This window comes from Pelecanus crispus (assembly GCF_030463565.1).
Source record: "Pelecanus crispus isolate bPelCri1 chromosome 30 unlocalized genomic scaffold, bPelCri1.pri SUPER_30_unloc_1, whole genome shotgun sequence".
NCBI classification, from domain to species: domain Eukaryota; kingdom Metazoa; phylum Chordata; class Aves; order Pelecaniformes; family Pelecanidae; genus Pelecanus; species Pelecanus crispus.
This window is the reverse complement of record NW_027461234.1, coordinates 19,690-31,531: the sequence shown is the minus strand read 5'-3', so window position 1 is coordinate 31,531 and position 11,842 is coordinate 19,690. Positions and strand designations below refer to the sequence as shown.

At 72.6% G+C, this 11,842-nt stretch overlaps 1 protein-coding gene across 1 annotated transcript; it reads right to left on the bottom strand.

Moving 5' to 3' along the window:
• Positions 1 to 794: 794 nt before the first annotated feature.
• LRFN1 (leucine rich repeat and fibronectin type III domain containing 1) lies at positions 795 to 7,055 on the bottom strand. Its single transcript, XM_075727290.1, is given in 5 exon segments — positions 795 to 1,398; positions 5,724 to 6,217; positions 6,219 to 6,865; positions 6,868 to 6,919; positions 6,921 to 7,055. Coding segments are annotated over 5 exon segments (1,932 nt in total).
• Positions 7,056 to 11,842: the final 4,787 nt, after the last annotated feature.

Below are 11,842 nucleotides of genomic sequence, written 5' to 3'. Positions count from 1 at the left end.
TGGGCGCCCAAGGGTGCACAGGGGCACCCCAAGGCCGCGTTTGGACCCCCGGAGCACCCAAGGCTGCATTCGGGCACCCAGGGCTGCACTCAAACACCCAGGAGCACCCAAGGGCGCACAGGGGCACCCCAAGGCTGCATTCGGACCCCCCAGGAGCACCCAAGGGCGCACAGGAGCACCCAAGGGTGCATTCAAGCACCCAGGAGCACCCAAGGCTGCGTTTGGACCCCCCCAGGAGCACCCAAGGGTGCATTTGGACCCCCCCAGGAGCACCCAAGGCTGCATTCGGGCACCCAGGAGCACCCAAGGGTGCATTTGGACCCCCCCAGGAGCACCCAAGGCTGCATTTGGACCCCCAGGAGCACCCAAGGTTGCATTCGGGCACCCAGGAGCACCCAAGGCTGCATTCAGGCACCCAGGAACACCCAAGGGTGCATTTAGACCCCCAGGAGCACCCAAGGCTGCGTTCGGGCACCCAGGAGCACCCAAGGGTGCATTTGGACCCTCAGGAGCACCCAAGGCTGCATTTGGGCACCCAGGAGCACCCAAGGCTGCATTCAGGCACCCAGGAGCACCCAAGGGTGCATTCAGGCACCCAGGAGCACCCAAGGGTGCATTTGGGACCCCCAGGAGCACCCAAGGGTGCATTTGAGCACCCAGGAGCACCCAAGGCTGCGTTCGGGGCACCCAGGAGCGGCACGCGAGCACCCAGGAGCCCACGGGGACGCTGAGGAGCCGGTGCCGCCGGGGTTGCCTGCGAGCACCCTAGGGTGCTCCCCCCGCCGCCCCCCGCCCTAGACGGTGCTCTCCAGCATCCAGTGGGTGCTGCCGAAAGAGGGGCGCAGGGCGGGGGCCGCGTCGGGCAGGTCGAGGCGCGGCAGCGAGCCGTGGCGCCGAGTCCGTGCGCGCCGCGGGTAACTGTGGCTGGGGAAAAGCCCCCGCGCCCCCGCTCCGGCAGCACCCATGGGTGCCGGGGATGGGAGGGTGGGAGGTGACGATGACGCCGACGCCGCTGGCGGCGGCGGCGGTGGCGGCGGCTCCGGTTCGGGGGGTCTGTGGGTGCCGTTGGTTTGGGAGCAGACGCTGGCGACGGCGGCGGTGGGCCGGCGGGCGGCCGCCGCTTTGTAGCGGGCGGTGAGGATGAGGATGAAGACGAGGACGGAGGTGGCGATGGCGGCGCCGATGACGATGATGACGGTGCCGCCTAAAAAATGGGGGCGGGGGAGAGCGGCGCAACCGGGGCTTCCCCCGGCCGTGGCGAAGCGGACACAGCCCAGGGCGCGGGCGGTGGGCAGCGCCGTCGTTCCTTCGGCGTAAAGCGCCGAAACGCAGAGGTCGTACTCGCGGCCCGCCGCCAGGTCCCGCAGCACGAAGCTCCGGCTGGACGGCGGCAGCAGCCTGGCCGGGAACGGACAGACGGACGTGGAAGGCGTCGAGCGGGTGACGCCGGGCGTCGCGCCGGCACCCGGCGAGGCAAAGCCACGCGGTGATACGGGGAGGGTGCCGGGCGATGCCGCGGGGGTGCCGGGCTGGGAGATGCCGTACGGAGCCGGGAGGTGCCGCGCAGCCTCGGGCAGAGCCCCACGGCGCCGTGCAGAGCCCCACGGCGCCAGGCAGTGCCCCATGGCACCGTGCAAAGCCCCACGGCGCCATGCAAAGCCCCACAGCGCCGGGCAGAGCCCCATGGCACCATGCAGTGCCCCACAGCGCCGTGCAAAGCCCCACGGCGCCATGCAAAGCTCCACGGTGCTGTGCAGAGCCCCGCAGCACCGTGCAAAGCCCCATGGTGCCATGCAAAGCCCCACGGCGCCGTGCAGAGCCCCACGGCACCAGGCAGTGCCCCACAGCGCCATGCAAAGCCCCACGGCGCCATGCAAAGCCCCACGGTGCCGTGCAGAGCCCCACGGCGCCGTGCAAAGCCCCACAGCGCCGTGCAGAGCCCCACGGCGCCGTGCAAAGCCCCACAGCGCCGTGCAAAGCCCCACGGTGCCATGCAGAGCCCCACGGCGCCGTGCAAAGCTCCATGGCACCATGCAGAGCCCCACGGTGCCGTGCAGAGCCCCACGGCACCATGCAGAGCCCCATGGCACCGTGCAGAGCCCCACGGCGCTGTGTGATGCCCCATGGCTGCGTGCAAAGCTCCACGGCCGCATGCAAAGCCCCACGGCACCGTTCAAGCCCCACGGCTGCATGCAAAGCCCCACGGCACCGTGCAAAACCCCATGGCCGCATGCAATGCCCCTCGGCGCCAGACGATGCCCCACGGCACCGCTCAAAGCCCCACGGCACCGTGCAAAGCCCCATGGCACCAGGCAGTGCCCCACAGTGCTGTGCAAAGCCCCACGGCGTCGTGCGGTGCCCCACGGCACCATGCAAAGCCCCACGGCGCCGCGCGATGCCCCACGGCACCACGCAAAGCCCCACGGCGCCGTGCGGTGCCCCACGGCACCATGCAAAGCCCCACGGCGTCGTGCGGTGCCCCATGGCACCACGCAAAGCCCCACGGCGTCGTGCGGTGCCCCACGGCACCACGCAAAGCCCCACGGCGCCGCGCGATGCCCCACGGCACCACGCAAAGCCCCACGGCGTCGTGCGGTGCCCCACGGCACCATGCAAAGCCCCACGGCGCCGTGCGGTGCCCCACGGCACCATGCAAAGCCCCACGGCGCCGTGCGGTGCCCCACGGCACCATGCAAAGCCCCACGGCGCCGCGCGGTGCCCCACGGCACCATGCAAAGCCCCACGGCGCCGCGCGATGCCCCACGGCACCATGCAAAGCCCCACGGCGTCGTGCGGTGCCCCACGGCACCATGCAAAGCCCCACGGCGTCGTGCGATGCCAGGCAACGTCCCAGGCTGCCGTACGAGGCCGCGCCGCACCGCCCGGCCCCCCCCGCACCGCCCCTGTGCCCCCCTGCCGCGCGGTGCGATGTGGGAAATGCACCCCAGCCCTGCACCCGGAGCCCCCCCGAGCACCCCATGGCACCCCTGAGCACCCCAGGGCCCCCCATGGCACCCCAGGATCCCCCCGAGCACCCCGTGGCACCCCAGGGCCCCCCACAGCACCCCACGGCACCCCAGGGCCCCCCACAGCACCCCCAAGGACCCCAGAGGACCCCAGCACCCCCCAAGCCCCCCATGACACCCCGTGGCACACCAGAGTTGTTACCCCCCCCCCCCCCCGCGGCACCCCTCAAGCTCCCCATGGCACCCCCGGGCTCCCCATGGGACCCCTGAGCACCCATGAGCCCCCCCAGGACCCCCCCAAGCCCCCCACAGCACCCAGGGTCCTCCATGGCACTCCTGAGCCCCCATGGCAACTCCAAGCACCCCAGAGCACCCATGGGTCCCCTCAGGACCCCCCATGGCACCCCTGAGCCCCCCATGGAACCCCAGGGCCCGCCATGGCACCCCAGGGCCCCCATGACACCGCTGAGCACCCACGGGCCCCCCCAGGACCCCCCCCGGCACCCCAGGGCCACCCAGGACCCCCCCCGGCACCCCAGGGCCCCCCATGGCACCCCAGGGCCCCCCAGGACCCCCCCGACACTCCAGGACCCCCCATGGCACCCCCAAGCACCCCCGAGCACCCACAGGCCCCCTAGGACCCCCATGGCACCCCACGGCACCCCAGAGCACCCATGACCCCCCCCAGGACCCCCATGGCACCCCAGGACCCCCCATGGCACCCCAGGGGCCCCCATGGCACCCCCAAGCACCCACGGGCCCCCCCAGCACCCCAGGACCCTCATGGCACCCCTGAGCCCCCCATGGCACCCCAGGGCCCCCAATGGCACCCCTGAGCCCCCCATGGCACTCCAGGCCCCCCACGGCACCCCCGAGCACCCCACGGCACCCCAAGGCCCCCCATGGCACCCCCGAGCACCCCCAGGACCCCCCAGGACCCCCCCCCCCGGCACCCCCAAGCACCCCCGAGCCCCCCACGGCACCGCAGGACCCCCCATGGAACCCCTGAGCACCCCCAGGACCCTCCACGACCCCCCATGGCACCCCAGGGCCCCCCATGGCACCCCTGAGCACCCCCAGGACCCCCCAGGACCCCCCATGGCACCCCTGAGCCCCTCATGGCACCCCCCCAGGGCCCCCATTGCACCCCCGAGCACCCCCAGGACCCCCCGAGCACCCCCAGGACCCCCCAGGATCCCCCACAGCACCCCCGAGCACCCCCACAGCACCCCAGGGCCCCCCATGGCACCCCCGAGCACCCCCACAGCACCCCAGGGCCCCCCATGGCACCCCCGAGCACCCCCAGGACCCCCCCAGGACCCCCCCCATGGCACCCCCAAGCACCCCCGAGCCCCCATGGCACCCCAGGGACCCCCATGGCACCCCAGGGCCCCCCATGGCACCCCCGAGCACCCCCAGGACCCCCCAGGACCCCCCATGGCACCCCCGAGCACCCCCAGGACCCCCGAGCACCCCCAGGACCCCCCAGGACCCCCCCCCCCGGCACCCCCAAGCACCCCCGAGCCCCCACGGCACCGCAGGACCCCCCATGGAACCCCTGAGCACCCCCAGGACCCTCCACGACCCCCCATGGCACCCCAGGGCCCCCATGGCACCCCTGAGCACCCCCAGGACCCCCCAGGACCCCCCATGGCACCCCTGAGCCCCTCATGGCACCCCAGGGCCCCCCATTGCACCCCCGAGCACCCCCAGGACCCCCGAGCACCCCCAGGACCCCCCAGGATCCCCCACAGCACCCCCGAGCACCCCCACAGCACCCCAGGGCCCCCCATGGCACCCCCGAGCACCCCCACAGCACCCCAGGGCCCCCCATGGCACCCCCGAGCACCCCAGGACCCCCCCAGGACCCCCCCCATGGCACCCCCAAGCACCCCCGAGCCCCCCATGGCACCCCAGGGACCCCCATGGCACCCCAGGGCCCCCCATGGCACCCCCGAGCACCCCCAGGACCCCCGAGCACCCCCAGGACCCCCCAGGACCCCCCCCCCGGCACCCCCAAGCACCCCCGAGCCCCCCACGGCACCGCAGGACCCCCCATGGAACCCCTGAGCACCCCCAGGACCCTCCACGACCCCCCATGGCACCCCAGGGCCCCCCATGGCACCCCTGAGCACCCCCAGGACCCCCCAGGACCCCCCATGGCACCCCTGAGCCCCTCATGGCACCCCAGGGCCCCCCATTGCACCCCCGAGCACCCCCAGGACCCCCGAGCACCCCCAGGACCCCCCAGGATCCCCCACAGCACCCCCGAGCACCCCCACAGCACCCCAGGGCCCCCCCATGGCACCCCCCGAGCACCCCCACAGCACCCCAGGGCCCCCCATGGCACCCCCGAGCACCCCCAGGACCCCCCCAGGACCCCCCCATGGCACCCCCAAGCACCCCCGAGCCCCCCATGGCACCCCAGGGACCCCCATGGCACCCCAGGGCCCCCCATGGCACCCCCGAGCACCCCCAGGACCCCCGAGCACCCCCAGGACCCCCCAGGACCCCCCATGGCACCCCCGAGCCCCCCACGGCACCCCAGGGACCCCCATGGCACCCCAGGGCCCCCCATGGCACCCCCGAGCACCCCCAGGACCCCCCCAGGACCCCCCCCATGGCACCCCCAAGCACCCCCGAGCCCCCCATGGCACCCCAGGGCCCCCCATGGCACCCCCGAGTACCCCCAGGACCCCCCCAGGACCCCCCATGGCACCCCCGAGCACCCCCGAGCCCCCCACCGCGGACCCCCACCTGTAGACGAGGGAGTCGTCGAGGGAGCTGTTGTACTGGATCTGGAACATGCGGATGCCGGGGACGTGGCGCTGGGGCAGCCAGCGGATGCGCGCCGAGGACGCCGTCAGCTCGGCCGCCACGATGCGCCGCTCGCCCGCCGCCCGCGACTCGTTGCCGCCGGCGCGAGCCATATCCGAAGGCCCCGGCCCGTCGTCGCCGCCGTCGCCGCCGTCGCCGCCGCGAGGGACGGGCAAGGGCAAGACGGCGACTTGCACCACCCGGGCGGCCGCCTCGCCGGCGGCGTTGGACGCCACGCAGGTGAAGGCGCCGTGGTCGCGCAAGGTGGCCACCCGCAGCTCCAAGGAGCCGTCGGGGCGGACGGCGCGGCGCGACCCGTTCTGCACCAACCGCCCGTCGGGGCCCAACCAGTGCAACGCCGGCGGCGGGTCGCCGGCGGCGGCGCAACCCAACCGCAAAGGTTGACCTTCCAAGACGGCGGCGGGATCGGCGGCCCGCGCCGGCGATGGCGGGCGCCCGGCACGCCAGTTCTTCCTCCGGCACGGCCCAAAGCAGGCGACCGGCGAGCGGCGGCGGCGAGGCGCAGCTTTCCAAGCGGCCCGGCCGCGCCAAGCGGCGTAACCAGAGCAGCTCGCAGTTGCAATGCAAAGGGTTTCCCCCCGCCGCCAAACTGGGGCCCGGCGGGCCCGGCACCGGCGGTAACGCCCGCAAGCGGTTGGCGGTCAGGTCCAAGCGCGCCAAACGCGGTAACCGCGCCACCGCCCCGGCGGGGACGCGCTCCAGGAGGTTGTGGTCTAAGGTGAGGGTGGCCAAACTAGCCATGCCGGCCACCGCCTCCCACGGCAACGCCGGCAAATTGTTGTGGGAGAGGTCGAGGTCCTCCACCGTGGCGGCGAAGGCGGCGAAGGCGGCGGGTTCGATGGCGGCCAGTTGGTTGTTGGCCAAGATGAGGTGGCGGAGGCTGGCCAGGCCCCGCAGCTGCGCCCCGCTCAGCGCCGGCAACCGGTTGCCGTCCAGGTGGAGGGCGCGGAGAGCCCGGAGGTCGGCGAAGGCGCCGGGCGCCAAGCGGCGCAAGCCGTTGCGGGAGAGGGTGAGGTGAACCAGGCTGCTCATGTTGGCGAAGTCGGCCCGCCCCACGGCGCGATGAAGTTGTCGGCCAAGCGCAGCTCCACGGCGGCCCGGTCCAAAGTGGGGGGGCACGGCCAGGAGGCCGGTGCGGGCGCAGAGGAGGGTGGGGTTGGGGGCGGCCGCCGGGCAGAGGCAGCGGGGGGGGCAGCGGTGGGACCCCGCCACCGCCCCCAACATCACCAGCGGCACCAGCAGCTTCGCCATCCTCCGCCGGCCCCCGCCGCGCCTGCGGGGAGGGAGGGGGGCGCGGGTTCAGGGTCCGGCCCCGGGGGGGGCAGGGTCAGGCCCAAAGGGGGGCAGGATGGGGTCCAGGGGGGTCAAGAGGGGGTCCGGGGGGGCAGGATGGGGCCCAAAGGGGGTCAAGATGGGGCCCAGGGGGGTCAAGATGGGGTCCGGGGGGGCAGGATGGGGTCCGGGGGGGCAGGATGGGGTCCAGGGGGGCAGGATGGGGCCCAAAGGGGGTCAAGATGGGGCCCAGGGGGGTCAAGAGGGGGTCCGGGGGGGCAGGATGGGGTCCGGGGGGGCAGGATGGGGCCCAAAGGGGGTCAAGATGGGGCCCAGGGGGGTCAAGATGGGGTCCGGGGGGGCAGGATGGGGTCCGGGGGGGCAGGATGGGGTCCAGGGGGGCAGGATGGGGCCCAAAGGGGGTCAAGATGGGGCCCAGGGGGGTCAAGAGGGGGTCCGGGGGGCAGGATGGGGCCCAAAGGGGGTCAAGATGGGGTCCACGGGGGTCAAGAGGGGGTCCAGGGGGGCAGGATGGGGCCCAAAGGGGGTCAAGATGGGGCCCAGGGGGGTCAAGAGGGGGGTCCAGGGGGGCAGGATGGGGTCCAGGGGGGGCACAATGGGGTCCAGGATCAGGCCCAAAGGGGGTCAAGATGGGGCCCAGGGGGGTCAAGATGGGGTCCGGGGGGGCAGAATGGGGTCCGGGGGGGCAGGATGGGGCCCAAAGGGGGTCAAGATGGGGCCCAGGGGGGTCAAGATGGGGCCCGGGGGGGCAGGATGGGGTCCGGGGGGGCAGGATGGGGTCCAGGGGGGCAGGATGGGGCCCAAAGGGGGTCAAGATGGGGCCCAGGGGGGTCAAGAGGGGGTCCGGGGGGGCAGGATGGGACCCAAAGGGGGTCAAGATGGGGTCCGGGGGGGTCAAGAGGGGGTCCGGGGGGGCAGGATGGGGTCCGGGGGGGCAGGATGGGGCCCAAAGGGGGTCAAGATGGGGCCCAGGGGGGTCAAGATGGGGTCCGGGGGGGCAGGATGGGGTCCGGGGGGGCAGGATGGGGTCCAGGGGGGCAGGATGGGGCCCAAAGGGGGTCAAGATGGGGCCCAGGGGGGTCAAGAGGGGGTCCGGGGGGGCAGGATGGGGTCCAGGGGGGCAGGATGGGGTCCACGGGGGTCAAGAGGGGGTCCAGGGGGGCAGGATGGGGCCCAAAGGGGGTCAAGATGGGGCCCAGGGGGGTCAAGAGGGGGTCCAGGGGGGCAGGATGGGGTCCAGGGGGGGCACAATGGGGTCCAGGATCAGGCCCAAAGGGGTCAAGATGGGGTCCATGGGGGTCAAGATGGGGTCCGGGGGGGGCAGGATGGGGTCCGGGGGGGCAGAATGGGGTCCAGGGGGGCAGGATGGGGCCCAAAGGGGGTCAAGATGGGGCCCAGGGGGGTCCAGGATCAGGCCCAAAGGGGGTCAAGATGGGGCCCAGGGGGGTCAAGATGGGGTCCAGGGGGGCAGAATGGGGTCCAGGGGGGCAGGATGGGGTCCAGGATCAGGCCCAAAGGGGGTCAAGATGGGGCCCAGGGGGGTCAAGATGGGGTCCGGGGGGGCAGGATGGGGTCCGGGGGGGCAGAATGGGGTCCAGGGGGGCAGGATGGGGCCCAAAGGGGGTCAAGATGGGGCCCAGGGGGGTCAAGAGGGGGTCCGGGGGAGCAGGATGGGGTCCATGGGGGTCAAGAGAGGGTACGGGGGGGCAGGATGGGGTCCAGGGGGTCAAGAGGGGGTCCGGGGGGGCAGGATGGGGTCCAGGGGGGCAGGATGGGGCCCAAAGGGGGTCAAGATGGGGTCCAGGGGGGCAGGATGGGGTCCATGGGGGTCAAGAGGGGGTCCAGGGGGGCAGGATGGGGCCCAGGGGGGGCAGGATGGGGTCCATGGGGGTCAAGAGGGGGTCCGGGGGGGCACGATGGGGTCCGGGGGGGCAGGATCAGGCCCAAAGGGGGTCAAGATGGGGCCCAGGGGGGTCAAGAGGGGGTCCGGGGGGGCAGGATGGGGTCCATGGGGGTCAAGAGGGGGTCCGGGGTCAGGATGGGGTCCAGGGGGATCAAGAGGGGGTCCGGGGGGGCAGGATGGGGTCCAGGGGGTCAAGAGGGGGTCCGGGGGGGCAGGATGGGGTCCAGGGGGGCAGGATGGGGCCCAGGGGGGGCAGGATGGGGTCCATGGGGGTCAAGAGGGGGTCCGGGGGGGCAGGATGGGGTCCAGGGGGGGCAGGATGGGGTCTGGGGGGGCAGGATGGGGCCCAGGGGGGGCAGGATGGGGTCCATGGGGGTCAAGAGGGGGTCCGGGGGGGCAGGATGGGGTCCAGGGGGGGCAGGATGGGGTCTGGGGGGGCAGGATGGGGCCCAGGGGGGGCAGGATGGGGTCCATGGGGGTCAAGAGGGGGTCCGGGGGGGCAGGATGGGGCCCAGGGGGGGCAGGATGGGGTCCATGGGGGTCAAGAGGGGGTCCGGGGGGGCAGGATGGGGTCCAGGGGGGGCAGGATGGGGTCTGGGGGGGCAGGATGGGGTCCAGGGGGGGCAGGATGGGGTCTGGGGGGGCAGGATGGGGTCCAGGGGGGTCAAGAGGGGGTCCGGGGGGGCAGGATGGGGTCCAGGGGGGGCAGGATGGGGTCTGGGGGGGCAGGATGGGGCCCAGGGGGGGCAGGATGGGGTCCATGGGGGTCAAGAGGGGGTCCGGGGGGGCAGGATGGGGCCCAGGGGGGGCAGGATGGGGTCTGGGGGGGCAGGATGGGGCCCAGGGGGGGCAGGATGGGGTCCATGGGGGTCAAGAGGGGGTCCGGGGGGGCAGGATGGGGTCCAGGGGGGGCAGGATGGGGTCTGGGGGGGCAGGATGGGGTCCAGGGGGGGCAGGATGGGGTCTGGGGGGCAGGATGGGGTCCAGGGGGTCAAGAGGGGGTCCGGGGGGGCAGGATGGGGTCCAGGGGGGCAGGATGGGGCCCAGGGGGGGCAGGATGGGGTCCATGGGGGTCAAGAGGGGGTCCGGGGGGGCAGGATGGGGTCCAGGGGGGGCAGGATGGGGTCTGGGGGGGCAGGATGGGGCCCAGGGGGGGCAGGATGGGGTCCATGGGGTCAAGAGGGGGTCCGGGGGGCAGGATGGGGTCCAGGGGGGGCAGGATGGGGTCTGGGGGGGCAGGATGGGGCCCAGGGGGGGCAGGATGGGGTCCATGGGGGTCAAGAGGGGGTCCGGGGGGGCAGGATGGGGCCCAGGGGGGGCAGGATGGGGTCCATGGGGGTCAAGAGGGGGTCCGGGGGGGCAGGATGGGGTCCAGGGGGGGCAGGATGGGGTCTGGGGGGGCAGGATGGGGTCCAGGGGGGGCAGGATGGGGTCTGGGGGGGCAGGATGGGGTCCAGGGGGGGCAGGATGGGGTCTGGGGGGGGCAGGATGGGGTCTGGGGGGGCAGGATGGGGTCGGGGGGGGCAGGATGGGGTCTGGGGGGGCAGGATGGGGTCCAGGGGGGCAGGATGGGGTTGGGGGGGGCAGGATGGGGTCTGGGGGGGCTGGATGGGGTCTGGGGGGGGCAGGATGGGGTTGGGGGGGGCAGGATGGGGTCTGGGGGGGTGTGGTGGATCCCACCCGATCTCCAGGATGGTGGTGGTGGGAGCCGTGTCATCCCATGTCATCCCATGTCATCCCGTGTCATCCCGCATGTCCCCTGTGATCCCCCATGATCCCATGTCATCCCATGGGATCCCACGTGTCCCATGAGGTTCCCCATGATCCCGTGTCATCCCGCGTGTCCCATGAGATCCCCGGAGATCCTGTGTCATCCCACATGTCCATGAGATTCCCCCATGATCCCGTGTCATCCCGCGTGTCCATGAGATCCCGGAGATCCCGTGTCATCCCACGTGTCCCATGAGATCCCCGGAGATCCTGTGTCATCCCACGTGTCCCATGAGATTCCCCCATGATCCCGTGTCATCCCGCGTGTCCCATGAGATCCCGGAGATCCCATGTCATCCCACGTGTCCCATGAGATCCCCGGAGATCCTGTGTCATCCCGTGTGTCCCATGAGATCCCCCATGATCCCGTGTCATCCCGCGTGTCCCATGAGATCCCGGAGATCCCATGTCATCCCACGTGTCCCATGAGATCCCTGGAGATCCTGTGTCATCCCGCGTGTCCCATGAGATCCCCCCATGATCCCGTGTCATCCCACGTGTCCCATGAGATCCCCGGAGATCCTGTGTCATCCCGCATGTCCCATGAGATCCCCGGAGATCCCGTGTCATCCCGCTTTTCCCATGAGATCCGGGAGATCTTGTGTCATCCCACATGTCCCATGAGATCCCCGGAGATCCCGTGTCATCCCGCGTGTCCCATAAGATCCCGGGAGATCTCCTGTCATCCCGCGTGTCCCATGAGATCCCCGGAGATCCTGTGTCATCCCGCGTGTCCCATGAGATCCCGGGAGATCCCATGTCATCCCATGTGTCCCATGAGATCCCATGTCATCCCACGTGCCCCATGAGATCCAGGGAGATCCCGTGTGGTCCCCCATGTGTCCCACGAGATCCTGTGTCATCCCATGTGTCCCATGAGATCCTGGGAGATCCCATGTGTCCCATGAGATCCTGTGTCATCCCACATGTCCCATGAGATCCTGGGAGGTCCCATGTCATCCCATGTGTCCCATGAGATCTTGGGAGATCCCATGTGTTCCCCCATGTGTCCCATGAGATCCTGGGAGATCCCGTGTCATCCCATGTGTCCCACAAGGCCCAGGGAGATCCC